The 19450-nt window shown below is 62.3% G+C and overlaps 2 protein-coding genes across 7 annotated transcripts in view; both read right to left on the minus strand.

Moving 5' to 3' along the window:
* AGRN (agrin) overlaps nucleotides 1-13556 on the minus strand; it is a 31977-nt gene extending 18421 nt beyond the window's left edge. For all 6 annotated transcript variants that reach the window (XM_084874260.1, XM_084874258.1, XM_084874256.1 and 3 more), the window contains exons 1-2: nucleotides 13254-13556; nucleotides 11151-11412 (exon numbers count right to left, since the gene is read on the minus strand). In XM_084874260.1, the coding sequence (XP_084730386.1) occupies nucleotides 11151-11412; nucleotides 13254-13460 (469 nt within the window). In that variant the 5' untranslated portion in view covers nucleotides 13461-13556. The remainder of the gene's footprint in view (nucleotides 1-11150; nucleotides 11413-13253) is intronic.
* A 2155-nt stretch (nucleotides 13557-15711) lies between these two features.
* ISG15 (ISG15 ubiquitin like modifier) lies at nucleotides 15712-16797 on the minus strand. The gene is made up of 2 exons (XM_084874284.1): nucleotides 16665-16797; nucleotides 15712-16262 (listed from the first exon to the last, which is right to left on the minus strand). Exons 1-2 carry the CDS (start codon nucleotides 16665-16667, stop codon nucleotides 15771-15773), a joined length of 495 nt encoding a protein of 164 aa, XP_084730410.1. The 5' UTR covers nucleotides 16668-16797; the 3' UTR covers nucleotides 15712-15770.
* Nucleotides 16798-19450: the final 2653 nt, after the last annotated feature.

The raw sequence follows: 19450 nt of genomic DNA on the forward strand, positions 1-19450 counted from the left end.
CCTGGCGGAGGCGGCGGCGGGGACAGGGCCGGAGGGTCCTGGCAGAGGCAGCGGCGCGCGATGGCACAGCGGGAGGAGCGTGCGCGTCCCCGGCAGAGAATAAAGCGCCGCCGCCCGGCAGAGGCAGAGGCAGGCCGCGCCCGGCTCCCGCCTCCAGGCGAGCCGTCCAGCTCCCCTCGCCCTCCCCGGGCTGAGGCCGTGAATGCGGGGCGAGGGGCCTCGGAGGGCGGAGCAGACAAAGGAAGATGCGCCTGGGGACCCCGGGTCCTCCCCCAGGTCCTCGGGGAGGCGCGGCGCAGAGACGGGCGGCGGCGGCGGACGGGAAGGAGGGCGGAGGCGGCACAAAGGGATCGCGGGCAGGCGGGGCAGGGGTCGGGCAGGGGCAGTGGCTAGGAGGAGACGGGGTAGGGGCAGAGGTGGGTGCGGGGAGAGGAGGAGGCAGGTGCTGGGAGGGGTGGGTGAAGGGTGAGGGGGGCGCTGCCAGGGGCAGGAGGCAGGGGTCGGGCAGGGGCAGTGGCTGGGAGGAGACGGGTAGGGGCAGAGGTGGGGTTAGGGGCAGAGGTGGGGGCTGGGCAGAGGTGGGTGCGGGGAGAGGAGGGGGCAGGTGCTGGGCGGGGTGGGGTGGGGTGAGTGGGGCGCTGTCAGAGGCAGGAGGGGCAGCAGCTGGGGCTGCGGCGGCCAGGGCCCCGTCCCTTCGCTCCAGGAGCTGGGCTGGGCTGGGCGGTGCACTGGGCGGTGCAGTGTGAGGTCTGAGCCCTCGGAGGGGAGGGGAGCTCGGGTCTGCAGAGGGGCCCTTTCTGGGCGGCTGTCGGGATCACTGGGCCGGTGCGTGTCTCTGTCCATCCCCCCCACCCCCCGCCCCGCCTTGTGTGCGGAGGACCCTCAAGCACAGACACACAGAAGGGAGTGGAGGCGGCCCCATGGGCCCACAGCGCCTAGGAATAGACCGCAGCGCCTCCAACCGCTCACGCACCCCCAGTTCTCGTCCGGAAGGTGGAGCATGCAAATGAGCTCGCGCAAATAGGGGTCAGTCAACAGTCTCACTCCCGGCGGGGTCCGCCCGCGAGTCTGAAGCGTCCCCCAGCGGCCACCCCTGGAACTTCAGGCCCGGGGTGTCACAGCCGGGCTGGGCGTGGTCAGGAGGCTCCACATCCTCCCCCAGGGGTCCCCTTCCCAAGCCCCTGTCCTGCCCCACCACTCACACCCCACCCTCTGCGGCCACAGCCCACCCACTTACACCCCGACCCTCCACCTTCTAAGTGCCCCCACCACGCCCACCGCTGCTGGCTCCCTCCATCCTGGACCTGGTCACAGGCACTGCCCCCTGCCAGGCCCTCTTGCCCCTCCTAGAGTCTGCCGGCCCTTCCTGGGGGCGGGGGGAGGGGGAGGAAGCTGAGGAGGAAAAGGGGGCCACACGATAACCCTGACCAGCTCGCCGGGGATGGTCAGAGCCTGCAACTCCCGACTAAACCAGGTCAAGGCGGGCGTCACTGCCCGGGCCTGTGCTTCCGCCTGTAGCTCCCAGGGACAAAGGTCACCCCTGCAGTTAAGATAACATACCTTGGAAATGCCAGAGAATATCTTTGCAGTCCCCTCAGGGCACACCCAGAGCAAGACGGGGATGGTTCTCGTCTGCACACCCTCTGCCTGTGCTGTGAATGTCCCTTAACGCAGTGTTTCCCAACCTTCTCTCATGATGAGAATCACCTGGTGGAGTTGTTAAAACACAGATTCCTGAATCCCAACTAAGAAGTGCTAAACTAGGATTTTTGAGAACATATAGGTAAAATTGCATACCTAACTTAGTGCTCTGTATATAACATCTGTCTTAGAGCACTAGTTAAGTATACAATTTTACCTATATGTTCCCAAAAATCCTAGTTTAGCACTTCTTAGTTGGGATTCAGGAATCTGTGTTTTAACAACTCCACCAGGTGATTCTCATCATGAGAGAAGGTTGGGAAACACTGCCTTAACGGCCTTGCACACACCACCGTACAAGTCCGTGTCTCCGTTCTGCTCTACCCAACCCCACAGGTGTTACCCACCCGGACTTCACCTTGCCCCCCTCCCCCCTTCTCCTGTGATTCTGTGACTCTAACGTATAAAACAAGCTGTAAAACTCACTCCAGAGCGTTTTCTCAATCCTTTGAGATTTTGTTTCCCTGCAATTGACGTCAGCCTGGTTCAAATAAACTCATAAAAACGCTCTACAGGTTTGGACGTTTCTCACAGTGACAGAGCAGTCTCCAGCATATGGGTCCCTTTTCTTTTGGTGTCAGGCCACACCCCGCCCCATCCCAGCATCCCTCCTGGCCAGTTAGTTCCTCCTATGGCCACTGACCGACTCCCTGCCCCAGCTGAAAAGACATTAAGGGCATCCCTCACCCCACACTTAGTCACAGCCAGCCTATCACACCCACAGTCACGTTCACGCTCAGACCCTGAGCCGGGCCTGGGGAGGGGCATGTGTGTTTGCTGTCCGAAGGTCTCCTTCCAGACAAATGGCTGTGGCATGGCCACCAGTATCACCCCGTCCTCTGAGATCTCATCTCGGCCCTAAGCACACCCAGTTCCCTGGGGTCCCTCTCCCCAGACCCTTCCTGGCACCACCACCACCACGGGGCAACTGCCACCTACCGCTGTGCCTCCAGCCAGAACCCTCCCCCAAGGGCGTCCCACCTGCCAGATATCCAGCTGCCTCACCTGCAGGCCCTGGGGTCCCCCCCATCACTCCCTTCGGTCAGGAGGGCTCCTCCACACACTCCGCCTTCCTCACTGCGGCCACCTGCTGCCAGCGCCCATTCTGCCAGGCCCATCCCTGACTCCTTCCGTCCTTCAGCAGGCACACGGATGCCACACCCCACACGGGGTCAGCCCCCCAGTCAGGGTCCTCATCTCCCCCAGCAGAGGTCTTCAAACTCTTGGAACCCAAGGATCCAATAAAACATCACAGGAAACGCCAATCAGAGTGGCTCCCCTACCCAATGCCCGGCAGACCCAGAGCAACAACCCCTCCAGCCCCTGGCGATCCTAGCCCTCAGCTGCCTCCCTCTCCTCAGGGGCCTCCCACCTGCCCCGCCCCTCACCTCGCTGGACCTTGGCACTGCCCACACCACACTGATAGTGCCTGTGGCTCCTCCAGCACCACCCTGGACTGGGAGCACCCAGGGCAGGGTCTGACTTTTTACCTCAGGGCACGGCTTGGCCGGGAGCCCAGGGTCACACACATTCCCATTTGCTTCTCTCGTAGCCCCCCAGGACTGGATCCGCATCCCTTGGCTCAGAGATGGCCCCTCAGACAACACCAGGGTGCCCAGGGCCCACGGGGGACACACACACAGGCCCTGTTTGCTGCTGCCACTGCAACTGGGGACTCCGTGAAGTGGGAGGGGAAAAACCAGGCTGTGGGAAGGATAAGCCTGGGATCAGAGGGAGCCCAGGGGGGCTGGCAGGGACCCTGGGAGCTGCCAAGGAGAGGCTGGCCAACCAGCCAACTCTGGGGTGGGGCTTGGGGCCGGCATGTCCCGGCGGGGGGGGGGGGGGGGGGACGGCCAGGCTGCCTGGTCCCTCCCAGCCCAGCCCCAGCCCGAGCCCCCCACAGGGGCTGGCGGTCTTCAGAGACAAAGGGCCATTGAGGCCCCAGACCCAGCTGGGGGAGGGGAATTCAGGCGACCAAAGCTATTTTGGGATCTTCAGACTCAATCTTTCAGCCCAGACCAGCCCAGACGGCTCACGCCCCACAAAGGAATAGAGAGGGTGCTCAGAGCCAGGAATCAGCCCCCTGGACTCTGGGCTCACACAGAGCAACATGCAACCACACACACATGTACACACATTCTGTGTTCGAGGTGTCACACAGGCACACACACACCCACTCAAGTTTGCATGGGCACTGGTGTCAGCTGCATGGGTGCACACGTGTGTCCCTCACTCACCGGTGTACATACACACTTGGGCAACTCACACACACATTCACCTTCATGCAACACTACTGGGTCCGCATCCACATAGCACACATACACACGTGTGCACACGCACAGGCTCTGGTTACTTCTCTGGCCCCGAAAAGGAAGGTGGGGGATGGGGTCTAGAAGGACAGAGTCCAGCCCCTGGCAACCTGCAGGCCCCTTTCTCATGCAGATGACCCTGGCTTCATCCTGAGGGAGAGGATGGATGGGGTGGGGGTGGCGGAGCTCTCCTCTCTGGGGCAGGCACGTCTCACTTGTGCACACACACCACTAAATGCGCTCGCACGTCACAGGTGTCTGGCTGTCTCGATGGAGGAGGGGCGGAGGAGGGAAAAGGCCCGAGCAGAGCAGACCCCTCCCCAACTGCCCCTTCAGGGCCTCCCGGTGTCCGGTCTCAGGCTGCGGCAGGCCCCTCCCCCAGCCGGAGCAGACAATTGGCGGTTCACAACAGGACACAGCTGCTGGACCCAGGCCAGCCCCTCGGGAGGAGGTGGCCTCCAGCCCAGGCCTAGATCACAGCCGCAGGTGAGGCTGGAGTGCTCACGTTTGACTCCAGGGGCTGTGAGTTAGCTCGCTCTGCAGGATGGTGGGATTAAACGAGGTTTGGAAGCAGCTCAGCAGGACCAGCTCATAGGGCTGGGAGCGGGGAAGGCAGCTGCAGGCACTGCCGCACCCCTCCCTCGCTCTCTCTCCCTCCCCCGCTCCCCCGCTGGTCTGAGCTCCTCCTGGAGGGGCTAAATGCTGGAGGCGTGTCCAGAGTCCCGAAAATTCTCAGCTCAGGTTACCCAGTGGCAGTGGTGCACTAGGTTGGAGGGTCTGAGGGGTGATATTTGCAGAGACCTGAATCAGGGGGAGAGGGGTGTGCACAGCCCTGGAGGGGGAGCCCTCAGACAGGCAACGACTTGTGCCCAGGTGAGAACAGGCTCAGGAGGCTGCAGGAGCTGGGCAGAGCCAGTGTGGTGAAGACCCAGGGTGAGGGAGCCTGCACAGAGCCGCTAGGGGGCGCCAGCGGAACAGAGGAGGGGGAAGGAGGCCATGGGAGAAAGGTAGGGATGGGGTGGGGCTGACCCCCCCCCCCCCCCCCCCCCCGCCCCTTACCGTCAGAACTGCTCCAAGCACATCTCCAGAAGGAAAGAGAAAGCTGGGGAGCAAGGGAGGTGCCAGGTGTGGTCAGTGAGTCAGTGGTGAGTGGGGAGGGTTTTTCTGCGGGACCCAGCTGTGTGGCCACGGTGACACACAGCCCAGCACCAGGGTCTAAGTAGGGTGTGAGGGAGCACTTCCTGGAGGTGGCAGCCAGCTGGGCGTCAGGATGAAGAGGGGTTGCAGACAGACCCAGGGAGGAGAGAGCTGAAGAGAGGCACAGACAGGCGGGACAGGGAGGTTCTGGGGCCACCAGGTGCGGATGGACGAAAGGGGTGTGTGCTAATGGGACCAGCGGCCAAGGTGCCAGCTGTCAGGTGGAAGGCTGGCTCAGCAGGAGGAGTGGCTCAGTTCCCATCCAGGCCTGGCAGTGAGCTGAGGGTTCCCAGCCCTCTCCCCTGCACCACGCCCTCCATTGCCCTTCACCCACACTCCAGGGGCCACCCGCGGCTCACCTCATCCCACTCTTTCTGCCCAGAATGTGCTTCCCCCTGCACACACCTGCCTCCTTGGGAGGCACATCCGGAGCCGGCAGGGGTGTGTGCAGGTGACAGCAGCCACCCCTCCCAGTGGCCCTTTGAGGATCTGCTGGGGGTGGTGGGTGGGAATGTGGGTGAGAAAGAAACTGTGAATGAATGAACAGACATGCTGAGCCCCCCTCCACCGGCTCCAGGAAGAGAATGGGCCCACCTTCCTCCCTACCTGCCCGGTAGGGCCACGGCTGGCCCAGTTGTGCACTGGCCTCACACCTGTGAGCACAGGGACAGGTGCCAGCACAGCGAAACCAGGCTGCCTGCTCTGCCCAGGGCCCAGCGCCTGGTGACTGACAGGGCTGCTGAGAGGAGGAGCAGGGGAAGCTCAGGCCCCCTCAGTCCAGCGACCCCACCAGAGCCCTGTGTCAGACTCAGGGTCTGGCAGGTACGTGAGGGCTCTCATGCCCTCCCACAGCCCTTTGGTCGCCAGCACTGAGGTGCAGGAGGAGGTGCCCAGCCTTTGCCAGGCGCAGGGGAGGGAGGGATGCAGACACACACAGCTGGACACTGGGGTAGACCAGGCAGCTACAGCAAGCAGAGGCTGGGACACCCAGAGGACAGAGGCTGGAGCCCTGTCCCCAAGGCCTGGCACCCTAGCAAAGGTCGCCCCTTACCAGCCCCTGGCCCTCAACAGAGCACAGGGAAACCAGGAACCACAGGCCACCTGCGGTGGCTCTGAACGGAATTCTCCTGTGTACCGATCACTGCGTCTGAGGCTGAGAGGGCATGTCACAGACATACACATGCACATGCGCACGCTGCACAGCTGAAGGGAGCTCTCCCTCTCCATGCAGCTCTCCATGGGAGGCATGAGGGAGGGGCTAGGAGGGGCCTCTGCCCCTTCCCAGGCCCAGCTGCCAGTGCCCCGCAGGGGGCCTTCCTCAGAGGAAGTTCCCAGGGTCTGGGGGTGTGTGGGGGGGGGTGGAGGGGGAGGGGAGCTTCTCAAGGCAGGCCTAGATCACCCTTTTCAGATCTCAGCCGCAGCCTGACTCCAACATGACCACTTCTGGGTCCCAGTGCAAACCCACAGGGTCCCAGTAGCCTCCTCAGCTGAGCTGCGTCACTGGTCAGTCCTGGGGTAACTCACTGGAGTGCTGTCCCTTTCTGAGTGAGAGGCAGGCTCTTCCTGGGTCTCTGGGTGTCAGTGCCCCTAGGGCCACTGTGGTGATGATGCCGCAGCCCCAGTGGCCTGTGGTGAGGGAGTGCTGGGGCCAGGAGGGCAAGGCAGACAGGAAGTCCATGGCCCTCCACCCAGGCTTCTGGGCAAGGGCTGAATGAGGGGCGGGGGGGCAGCTGGCCTGGTTCCCACAGGTGGAAGCTATGGGCTATGGGTGGATGGGGTGGGCAGAGCCTGTTCCTGCAGCTGTTTACCTCCCCCCTGCGGGTTGGGGGACTAGCTCTCCAGGAAGGAAGCAAAGCAGACAGACGGGGTGTGTGTGTGTGTGTGTGTGTGTGTGTGTGTGTGTGTGTGTGTGGAGGTGGAGGGGGCAGCGGGGGTGCTGCCTGGCCTGGATGCCCAGGGAATGACGAGGATGGCGCTGCCTGACCTGAGGTCCCAGGTCTGGCGCGCTCCCCCTTCCCCCACCCAGACTTCCTGGGGCAGTCCCTGCACTTCCTGCCCCAACGTGCAGCCCCAGACCTGGCCAGCTGGCTCCAGGCCTCAGCTGCCTCACCTGAGCAGCACAGGCCCCAGCACCCGGCGGCGGTGAGCCTACAGGCAGGCCCCACCAGAATGCTCGGTCCAGCACCCCCGTGTGACAGAGCGAGGGCGGGAGGGCAGTTTCAAAACAATTTTTCCCCATTTCCAGTTGTGGGGAGAATGGAGGCTGGGCTCGTCTCTCGGTGGGGAACAAGGGGGTGGGTCGGTATGGAAAAAGCCAAGCAGTATTTCCACCACCTCAGCCCAAAGGGAAGCGACGAGGTCACAGGCCTTAGCTGCCCAGGGAGCACACGCCGCCCGCCAGCACCAGGACCACCTGGAGCCCGGCCCGCACACGTCCAGTCCTTTGACGGCAGCCCGTTGTTCAGCCACTGGGGGCGCCCACTGTGCCTTCCTACCGGACGCCAGGTGGAAGCACCCGCCCCACCTGGGCAGGCCGCCCCCAGCTCCCAGCCTCTGGAGGAAAGGAGAGGCGGGCGGGCAGCCTCTAGCCCCGACCTGCCCCTTCCAGGCCCGGCTGGGGGAGGGGCCAGGCAGGGGGCTGGGTGGGGCCTGGAGGGGGCAGGGTGGGAACCTACAGAGCAGAGGGTAGGAGAGTAAGAGAGGGAGCCGTGAACAGGAAGAAATCACCTCCCGTCAGCGGGGAAGAATGTGAAGGGGGTGGGACAGGCCCAGGAACCGCAAGGGGTGCAGAGATTAAGAGCCAGGCAGCGGGAGGGGGCGGGGGGCGGGGGGGTGGGGGCAGCTCAGAAACGTCCCGGACAGCTGGCTACCTGCCTGACGGGCAGATGGAGGGTCAGTTCCTGACATGCAGGGCCCACTCCTCTACAGCACCGCTGCCCAGAGAGTGATCGCCAGGACCCGGGTCTCAGGGCTGGGCAGGGCCAGCACCAGACTCCCTTCGACCTGTCCCTGTGCCAGGCCCCTGTCCCTGTGCCAGGCCCCGCGGGGGCAGACAACACTTCCTTTCTCTGCTCCCGGCTCCTACGGGGGAGGGGAGGGCCGCCGGCTGCCTTGCCGGCCTTTGGCCAGCCTGTGTCGTCCCGGGGGCTGCAGGGGAGGCCAGGACTAGCCTCATGTGGTGGAGTAAGTGGGCAGTGCCCTGACCAGGACAAGGTGGCCGAGGCTGGAGGAGATGCTTGCTCAGCTGCCAGCCTGGGCAGGCTCGGCGTGGGGGTGGCTGTCAGTGGAGGAGGCCAGGCCACACCCCCCACAAAGCAGCAGGGGGGAGGAGTCTCCTGGAAGAGGCTGTCCCGGGCTGCAGGCCTCCCTCACCCAAAGGTGGCGCAGAGGGAGGGACACATACCTGTCTCAGTTATGCCAGGAATGTGGTTCCCCAGGTCAGAACTGGAGGAGTGCCTTCCGGGGGCAGAGGCTGGGGAAGGGGCCTGAGCAGCAGAGCCAGGAAGGCGCTGCAGGTCCCAGAGAGACACTGCGGAAGGCAGGGCCCAGCAGAGCTGGGGACAGGTGTGCTGACAGCAGCAGGTGCCCCAGTACCCAGGCCGGGGGGAGGACCTTGGCTGCTCTGGGCCTTGCAGGGGTGAAGTGTGCTAGGGACAAGTGAGACCTGGTGGTCTTGGGGCGACCTCCACAGATCAGTGGCTGCTCAGACTTCGCCCTGGGCCCTGGGGGGCCCTGGAAGCAAAATGGGGTCAGTCTGACAGGGAAGGGCCAGCTTATCGCAGGCCTTGGCTCTTCACTAGGCTGAGGCCTGGGTTCCTGGAGCCTGGGGTGGGATCTGTGGTTCTCATCTCCTACAGAACAGGAGGTGGCCCCTCCTCCCACCCACCCAGCCTGAGGGACTGGGCACAAGGTTGTTCCTTCCCCAGCCTGGCCCTAGCTCCAGGGACCTGGTCCCTCAGGCTTCAGGGCACTCAGGGGAGACACCCCCCTCATCTAAGCCAGGACTGTGATGTATCAGCCCTGCCCCAGCGCCCAGCCCACAGCCCTCAGCGCCTTCCTTGGCTTCTAAAGCAGATCCATGTGGCCCAGCTCAAATCCAGAGCCTGCAGTGGGAGGCTCCTCAGTCTGGGCCCTCCCCTCCCAGCTCCCGGCCTCCACCCACAAGGCTCCAAGCCATTTCCTTTCCCTTCATCTCCAGGAACTCCTTCCCCCTGCGGACCTTCCCCCTACGGAGGAGCCTACCTCAGGGGGTCTGTCTGGTGGCTCAGCCCTCCTGGGCACTCACCCCTCTACTGCACACTGGCCAGAGCCTGGGTCCTGCCCCTCAGCGTTGGTTGCCAGGGCAGGCAGCACACAGTAGGTCAAGTCTCAGTCCTAGCTGGGGGCTCTCCCTGTGAGCCCTCCTGTCCAGCTGTCTCTCTGCCCAGCCTGGTGTGTCCAGAGTCGGGTTGGTGTGGGTGGGGCTCTGGCAGGATGGCCAATCTCGCTGTGCCCGTGGTGGCCCTCACACCACAAGCCTTCTGACCCCACATCAGGCCTCAGTTACTGGTCACAGACCCCCGGGCTGGACCCACCCAGCAGTATACTTAACGGCTGACCCTGGAGATGCTTCCCTGTCGAGGGAGAGGGCATTTTCTGTCCTGTCCCTGGCCCTCTCTTCAGCCTCTCCTTAGCCCTCCTGCCCCTCCCCCCACAACAGGGCATCACATCACACAGATGCCCGATCTCCACGTCTCACTCCCATCTTTTCCCTCAACCACAAGCTTCCAGAGTGAGGCCAGCGTCTCAAGTCCTTGCCAGGGAGGAGGACAGCCAGGCTAAGACCCTCAGTCCAGCCAGTGCTGGCAAGGGACTAGGACACCCAGCCCTGCTGGCTCCTCTGTGTGACGCTGTGGCCGGGGACCACGAGGCAGCCCCAGAAGCAGCCAACCACAGTCTGGGCAAGACATCATGGGGCTCCCGCCCACTTGGGTCTGCCTCCCGAGCACAGTCCTCTCCAGGCCAGATGAGTCCACCATCCAGGACCTCACAAAAAACAAGCCAGCACCACAGCACTAAGTTGGGTAGAAGGGGGACTTCCCTACTGGCCAAAAGAGCCAATCAGAGGGACAGGGTCACCTTCCCAGGGCAGGAAGTAACAGACCCCTCCTACTGCCCTGGGGAGAAACATTCTCACCCCCCCCACCCCCCATACATCCCTTCCTAGGCAGCCAAGAGGGGACAGGCAGGATGTGGGGACACCGGCTCTCTCCCTGCCACATTCCTCAGCCAAGGATCTCAACTCCTAACTGGGACTATACTGGGATGAAGGGGGGTGAGGGGAGAGAGCCCTGGTCATGTGACTCCTGCTCACCTCCCAGAGACTGTGGTGGGGGAGGGATGCTCTCAGGCCATTCAGAATAGATGTGTGGGGACAGACGATAAGAAAAAGCTCCCCACCCCGATAACGGAGTCCCACACCCCATCCAACCCATAGAAGCCCTCACCCCACAGAGCTGCCCCTTCCCAGAAATGACAGGCCTTGGAACACATAAGGGGGCTGTGCCCCATCTATAGGCCCCACCCCCAAGGGATTGCTCAACATCCGGGCCCTGTCTAGACAGATGTTTGGGCCTCTGCAGGAACATGAACAGCTGGTGTTCATTCACCTGGTCCCAGCCTCTCCTCGAGAAAAGGACCCTCTGCGAGGTGCAGAGCGGGGCGGGGGGGGGGGGGGGGGGGGGGTAAGAGAGGGAGGCCTGTCCCTTTGCAGGGCTGGGACTTGCTCAGCTCAAGACAAAAGATGGTGGCATTGTGGAGGTTTTGGGGAGCACTGCTAATGACCTGGAGATGGCAGACACAGCCGAGGAGCAGGGGAGCTGCAAGGAGGTCAGACCCCGAGAGTTTGCTCCAGCCTACAGCACGCTCCCCTCGGGCCCCCTCGGCCGCCCTGGCCCCGCGCACCTTCCACACAGTGCTCCACCTCCTCCAGGTTCCGCAGGGTGATGCGCATGAGGCTGGAGTTGAGCATCAGCTCGTTCTTGTGGGCTGGCCACAGGTACGGGGGTGCAGGGTTCACAAAGAAGATCCTGGTGTCCCCAGTGGACACCTGGTTGTCACAGATGAGGGGGTCTCCAAAGCCGCCAATCACCACCTTGTTGCCACCATCCATCAGGCTCTCCTGAGTCACCACGTCTTTGCCCTTCAAGTACCGCCAGACACGGACCTGGGGGAGAATGGGGGGCAGGTCTCAGCGATCCACTCCCACTGGGAAGAGGAGGCCGGAGGCAAACGGCAGGCTGGGGCGTCTGGGCCTTTTCCTCCAGGAAACAGCTCCCAACCCCCAGGTCTAACTGACCCAGCCACCCCACTCCAATGTGCCATGTCAGCTCCGGCCGGATATGGAAGGGGACCCCCTGGCCTGGGCTGCCCGCCCTCCATGCCTTACTCTCCCATCTGCCCACCCCTCCTCTGGCCTGCCCTGGACGGGGCCTGAGCCGCTCTCATGGATGACAGGCTTTCAGGGCCACAAGCTCTGAGCTGGGGCTCTGGGCCAGCTGCATTCTTTGCAGCCCTGTGGGTGGGCTAGACACCCCCTCCCAGGAGATAAAAGACCCCTCCTCCCGCCAGGCTCCCGCAGTGAGTGCAGGAAAGGCAGCCGAGAACCACAAAATCAAGTTTGGGCAGCACAGGGCAGCCCCACCCTCCTGCTCTGCTCTGCGGGCCCCGAGGGCACCTTCTCCGACAAACTGTGCCCTGGGAGGCTCGCAGTCCACAGGGATGGGGAATGGGGGTGGCAGGAGGGTGGCAGGAGAGGCAGGCTGAACAACGGGCTGCCCTCAAAGGAACAGGTCCCCCGACAGGAGCCAGCTCCCTGAGGAATGGCCTCTCTTCAGGAGCTGGGGGTCGGCTGCTGGAATGGGGGATGAAAGACAATGGTGGCCAGTTCACCTGCCTATGCCCCCCTGCTGGGAGCCTAGGATCTGCAGGGACCCCTCCACCCTCCAGGGGCCTGGGTGAGCCCGGCCCAGCCCTCCCCCTCCCACCTCCAGACACACAGTAGGCTCAGAAGGACAAAACCAGCAGGGGGAGGGCCGGCAGCTTTCATCGCCTCCCCCCACCCCAGCCACACCCAGGAGCGGCGGGGAGGAAGTCGGGAAAATCCTGCAGGGACTTGGCAAAGTGCCCCGAGGTGGAGGGGAGGGGGCCCAGCGGGGAGCCCGGCGGTAGCCCTCACAGGCCCAGCCAAACGGAGCTGCGGCCCGCTCCCATCTCCCAGCAGGAGGAATGATCCGGTTTCTGGTCGGGGAGGCAGTTTGAGGGGCCCGATGTGGGGAGGGGCCTGGGTCCCCGAGCACACCCTGGGAATGGATTGTGGTGTAAAACCCACCGTCCTGCCCCGGGGCTGCGGGGTCCCACTGAGGAGAGAGCCCCAAGCCCCCTCGCGTGGCCGGGGGATGCGGTTCTCCCAGGAGCGGATGAGGCACCTGCCCCTGCCCGGCCGCCCCCACGCGCACTGGAGCTCAGTAACGGCCCCGCCCCCCCTCAGCGCCGGCCCCACACCCGCACTCAGCACCCCCCCGGGGTCCCCGAGGGGGAGGTGAGAAACCCCCTCTCCCGACCACCCCTCCAGCCCCGGGAAAGCCCTGGGGGCGAGCCCTGACCCAGAGGAACCCCACTCCGCCCGGGCAGAGAGCGCCGTCCCCCCGGCCCCGGCCCTTCCCGGGCGGGTGGGGAGGGGGCGCCCCTCCGCGGGCGGCGCGGCGGGCAGCGGGCGGAGGGCGGCCGGGACCGGCCCGGCCTGGGCGCCGCTCGCTGGGGCTGCGGCGGAACTTTCCCCGCGGCGCCTGCGAGTTCCCGGGACCCGCGCCCCACCCGGGGGCTCGGCGGTCGCCAAGGCAGCGGGCGCTGCGGCGTCTGGGCCGGTTCCCACGGCCGGGCGGGGGTCTCCGCGGCGGCCGGGCATCGGGGGCGGGCCTCGGGCTCGGGACCGGGATCGCGGACCGGAGCCCCCAGCCCGGGCTCGGGGCCCGCGGGGCTCCGGGCCGGCGTGCCGGCGGGGCCCACCTTGCACGAGTACGTGAGCTGCACCGGGTCCACGTTGAGGATCTCCTCCACGGTGCCCGTGAGCACCACGTTCGCCTCCTCCTCCCGCCGCTCCAGCGCGCGCTCCGGGCACGTCCCGTCGGCGCCGGGCAGGGGGCACGCGGCCGCCACCAGGAGCAGCAGCAGCGGCGGCAGCGGGGCCGGGCCGGACGGCCGCAGGCTGGCCATGGCGGGCCGAGGGCGCGGAAGGCCGGAGCGAGCGCGGGCCGGGCCGCGCCGGGGACCGGACTGGACAGGACGGGACGCAGCTCCCGGGAGGCGGTGGGAGCGGGCGGCCGGGGGCGGGGCGGGGCGGGGCCCGGGGAGCACCGCCCCCGCCGCTCCCGCCCCCTCGCCGCCCCCGCGCCGCCCCGCCGCCCGGCGCCCCGACCCGCGCCGGCCCCGCGAACAAAGCGCCGGAGGAGGCCGGGCCGGGACAAGGGGCGGCGGGGCCGGGACAGGGGGCGGCGGGGCCGGGACAGGGGGCGGCGGGGCCGGGACAAGGGGCGGCCGGGCCGGGCCGGGCGGGGAGGGCGGGCCAGAGGGCGGCCGGGGTGCCGTGTGCCCCCCGCGGACGGACGGCCCTCCCCCGGCGCGCGCCCCCGCCCCGGCACTGCGGCAGGAGCCGGGTTAATGCACAATCGGGAGGCGACGTGACGGGACTTCCAAGGGGCTCCAGGCCACTCCGGGCCGGGCGGCGGGGGCTCCCCGGCCGCGGGGAGGGGCTGGCAGCTGCCGGGACCCCGCCGCGCTGGAGCCCTGCAGACCAGGGAGCCTGCGGGGGGACCCAGCCCCCAGCGGACCCCGGACGGAAGCTCGGCGGGGCCGGGACCCCCGCGGGCTCGGGAGGGGCGGCAATTCCATAGGCCACGCCCCCCGCGGCTGAGGGCCAATGCGGTCCGGCGCAGCGCCGATTGGTCAAAGCTGATCGCAGACCCGCCTACCTCCCGGTCCTGGGTCCGCTCTGGCCTTTATGCAGGGCGGAGGGCGCCCCCTGCTGTCCAGCGGCGGCAATTGCGGGTCACTGGTTGCGGGGGGGGGGGCGGCCACGCCCCCTTCCAGCTCTCAGAGGGCGCTGCTCCCGCCGGCCAAGTGCAGGGACAAACTGCGATCGATCCAGAACGTCCAAACTGGAGCCTGGCCTGGCTGACTATGGAGGGGAAGGGGCAGGGGAAAGGGAGGAGGCCCCTAACCTTCTAACAGGGCTGGATCTGAGGTGCCCCCTCACCAAGCCTGCCACAGAGCTCGGGGCCAGGAGCTAGGAAGGGGTAGCTGTGCAGAGGCCCCTCTGGAGGATCCTACTTCTCCAGACCCTGGGGGGGTTCAGGAAAGGAGGGTGGCATCAAGCTGTGTGCTTACACTTGCTGACTTGAAGTAGAGGTGAGAGTGGGGCCCAGGAAGTGTGGCTGGAACCTGGAGAGCCGCCCCTCCCCCCCGCCCCCCCGGCCCACGCATCCGTCCTAGGCAAGGCAGACCTGAGGCTGCTCCCCACCCCTCGGCCCAAATAGAGACTCCCACAGTCCGGAGAGGGGACGCTGGGTCTCCAGCCAAATAAATTCCTCCGAAGAATCTGAAAGCTGAGGTCTGAGTGTCCCCAGAACCTCGGATTTTGGCCCAGAGAGGTGTCTGTTCTGTCTCGGATTTCGGCCCAGAGAGGTGTCTGTTCTGTCACATCCATCTTGCCTGTGTCCAAGGCTGGCTCAGCCTGGCTCCTGTGGGCTCATCTGGGAAACGGAGAGCATCTGGTGTGCACGCACCGCAGCCTGTGCCAGGCGGTGCTCCCCAAAGCTCTTCTGCAGGCGTCCCCCACCCAGGCACCCTTCCCTCTGGCCACGGTGACCTCTCCAGAGTGAAACCCCGAAAGCAGGTGCATGTGTTTGCTTTGAACAGGCTCCACATGTCTTCAGGCCCTGTCCACACCCTTCCAGACCAATGCAGACTGGACAGAGTGGGCTGGTGGGTCCCGAAGGACAGAGAGGCCCGGAGCCCCCTCCCAGCTTACCCAGGCAGGCCCTAGGACTCTCCTCCCCCACCGCTGCCAGGGGTGCTGATCTCAGTGGGGATATGGCCTTGTGGCCTTTGGGTCCTGGCCTGGCCTCCACCGTGTTGTCTCCCCCCCACCCCCTGCTGTCTGCTGACCCAGATGTTGGGTGGGGCCAGGTGTGCAGAGCCTGACCATGCTTAACCTGGGCCAGGGATGGACACCAGTGAGGCCCTTTTCTTTCCCTAGAAGTTAATTTCCCAAAGGTGTGGGAAAGCACCTTCAGTCTCTCTGCAAGGTGGGCGTATGGGAGAATGTTGTTACTGGGTGATCCTACTCAGCTCTGGGCTGTGACCACCCAAAGACCCTGGGTCTGCTTGCCTTCCTCTTCCTCCCCCTCTCCCCCAGCGGAAGCGAGAGTGCCAGGGCAGGTGTGAGGAAAGACCCAGAGGCAGCCAGTATCTTTGCATCAACGTTTATTATGGGCCCTCCTGGCCAGGGACTGGCTGGTGTGGCTCTCAGCGCTGCCCTCCTGGTCCCTCCGTGCCGCCCCGAAGGCGCAGATTCATCTGCACGGTGCAGTGGGCTGTGAGGCCGTACTCCCCCAGCTGCTTCTCATCATCCAGGGGCACCCCCTGGAAATTCAGCCAGAACTGGTGGACACTCGTTCTCTCCCGGTCAGCCACCTGCTGCTTGAATTCGGCCACCTTCTGCGTCAGCAGGACGTCGTAGGCGCTGGTGTGGCCCCTCTCGTTCCTCACCAGGATGCTCAGGGGCTTGTCGCAGCTCTGCACCACCAGCACAACCTCGCTGCCAGAGCTCAGGCCCTGGCGGGCCAGGGGAACCCCGTCCTGCAGCACTTCAGTGCTTGCCTGGACCACCAGGCGCTGCCGGAAGGCAGGCACTTGGGTCTCCTTGGTGATCAGCTCCTTCAGTTCCGACAACAGCATGGAGTCCCTCATGGGCACCCGGAATTCCTTGCTCAGCATCTTCACCCTCAGGTAGCCACCCTGTGGACATCACATGGAGCTCAGAAACCCTGGCACCACTACACACAAGACCTTGGTCGCAGGGCAAGCTCCTAGGGCCCCGGACTCTGCTCCCTCCTGTGTCCTCTCCACCCACCAGGAGAGACCTCAAGTGCAGCACAAGAGGGGATTCCTAGAGGAACAGCCAGCCTCCTGTGACCATCTACTTTATCTCGCTTCACTAGCTTATATGTCCCCCAAGGGACCTGGAAGCAGCCACTGGGCAGAACCCACCTTCCAAGACCCAGACCCTGGTGTCAGGAGGAGCCCTGGCGTCAACCTAGGAACCTGGGAGCTTAGAGCCACTCTGCTTGCCTGGCACAAGGAGGGAGAGGATAAGGGACTGGTGCCCAGCCCACCTGCCCAGCCTGTCACCCGCCTCACCATGGCTGTGGGCTCTGATGCCTGGTCCTCCTCAGGCCGAGACGGCAAGGATGATGATGCGCTGGCTCTCTCAGCTCCAGCTCCTCTCCGGCAGGCGCTGGCAGCTCACCCCTTTTCTGAGCCCGAGCCTCACACGTCAGAGGGTGTGTCTGGGAGCAGCCTACCAGCCACTGATTCAGCTTCAGTTTCAGTTTCCGTTTCCCAAAGGCTAGCCTGGGAGCCAGTGGTGGAAACAGAGCCGGAGCAGAACAGTAAGGAATCCTTGGAGGGACCTCCCACCCACCTGGTGGGACACAATGTGTGCCCCCTCCCCAGGAGTGTGCATTCCAGCCCCCCCCACCAATGGCCTGCACAAAACAACAAAAGCCATAACAACATGAAGTAATGATGGGAAAGTTTCACTTTCCATTTACCAACTTTCGAAAGTAACAAACTTGGAAAATCTTATCACGGTTAATTCAGAAATAACATAAAATAATGATAACCCAAACTACCCAGGGATGGTCACCAATATTTGTTCAGATTTTTTTTTTTTAATGAAAGAGATGTATCTTTTATTTTCTACAAAAATGAACTTGTGGACATTATTGACAAAGTGAAAAGACTACCCACAGAAATGGGAGAAAATATTTGCAAATCATGTCAGATAAGGATCTACTATCCATAATATAAAAAGAAATCTTACAACTCAACAACAAAAATATTACTCAATTAAAAATTGCATGAATAGCATGTTTCTTTTTTTTCTTTTTTTTTTAAATATATTTTTTATTGATTTTGTACAGAGAGGAAGGGAGAGAGATTGAGAGTTAGAAATGTTAACGAAAAAACCATTGAAACCTGTAAAGAATTTTTTAATGAGTTTATTTGAGCCAAAACTGTCGACAATTGCCGGGAAGCAAAACCTCAACGGATTGAGATAATGCTCCGAAGAATGGCGAGTTACATTTCTCTATTTATACACCGAAATCAAAGGAGGGACATAGGTGGGTTACATGAAATTCATTGGTGATGGAGTAAGGAGGCGGGAGAAAGCAAAGTGGTGGGAAACTCCTGGGATTGGATAAAAAGTAAAATGATGGACGTGTACTCAGGTGAGTGCAGGAACAATTAACATGATAAAGAAGGAATTTGAGGCATCTGTCCTGGCGCCCACCACATTTGGTTGTTCCCCAGGGGCCCCGGAAAAAAGGGAAGTTACAAGTTACCCAGACATCTCACAGATATGTTATCTTAGAGGCAAAGAGGCAAATGGGCTCAGTAAAAAGATCAAAGTTGATCTTTGTCTGGGAAAATATCTGTGACATGACTACCTACTATAACCTGTTAGATATTTAATTTTCAAACCATCTTTTGTGGTTATCTTAGATCTCTGGGTTTGCAAGACTGCCACGCAGGCCTTCCCTGAGCTGGTCAGGTTAGCATGTGGCTTTTTTCTTTCACAGAAACATCGATGAGAGAAAGTCATCGATCAGCTGCCTCCTGCACACCCCCCACTGGGGATATGCCCACAACCAAGGTACATGCCCCTGACCGGAATCGAACCAGGGACCCTTCAGTCCCCAAGCCGATGCTCTATCCATTGAGCCAAACCGGTTTCGGCATGAATAGCATGTTTCCAAAAGAAATATACAAATGGGCACAGCCTCATGAAAATATGCTCAATATCATTGGGCATTAGGGAAATGCTAAAGCCACGAGATATGATACACCCACTAGCATGACTATAAATCATAAATAATAAAAGTGTAATATGCTAATTAGACCAGATGCCCTTCCAGGCAAAGCTGGGACTGTGAGGGAAGCCCTGGTCCCGGGTGCCAGAGGGAAGACGGTGCAGCCAGCTGCCAGCCAGGGGAAGGAAGGCCTACTCTTGCACAAATTTTGTGCACTGGGCCTCTAGCAATTAATAATAGAACAAGTGTTAATGAGGATGTAGAAAAACTGGAACTTTCACACATTGCTGATGAAATGGCGCAGCCACTATGGAAAAACAGACGTTCCTCAAAGAGTTAAACAGCCCTGATTGGTGTCTGCGTTGGTCAGAGGGGCATCCTGTGCACCAAAGGGTCTGGTTCAACTCCCAGGCAGGGCACTTACCCAGGTTTTGGTTTTGGGTTTGATCCTGGGTCAGGGTGAGTACTGGTGGCAACCAATCCATGTTCCTTTCTCTCTCTCTCCCCCTTTCCCTCTCCATTTCTCTCTCTTTTGAATCAATGAAAAATATACCCTCTAGTGAGGGTTACAACAACAAAAAGTCAAAGAGTAGCAAAAAGAAAGTGTTTTGAATATTGATTTTTTAGAGAGAGAGAAGGGAGAGGGATAGAGAAATAGAGAGAGGAACATCACTGATCGGCGGCCTCCGGCACACCCCCTACTGGGGATCAAGTCCAAAACCTAATGAAAATCAACTAGTGACTTGGTTCCTGGGTTGACATTCAACCGCTGAGCCACACTGGCTGGGCTGAATATAAATCTTTTTTTTTTTTTTACAGAGAGGAAGGGAGAGGGATAGAGAGTTAGAAACATCAATGAGAGAGAATCATCGATCAGCTGCCTCTTGCACACCCCCTACTGGGGATGTGCCCATAACCAAGGTACATGCCCTTGACCAGAATCGAACCCAGGACCTTTCAGTCTGCAGGCCGACGCTCTATCCACTGAGCCAAACCAGTTTTGGCAACTTTTCATATACTTGACTAGAGGCCTGGTGCATGAATTTGTGCACAGGAGTAGTCCCTCAGCCTGGATCAGGCCAGCAGGGGAAGGGAGGGGACTCTGGGAGG

The sequence above is a fragment of the Pipistrellus hanaki genome (assembly GCF_964339955.1).
Source record: "Pipistrellus hanaki genome assembly, chromosome: 2".
NCBI lineage: Eukaryota > Metazoa > Chordata > Mammalia > Chiroptera > Vespertilionidae > Pipistrellus > Pipistrellus hanaki.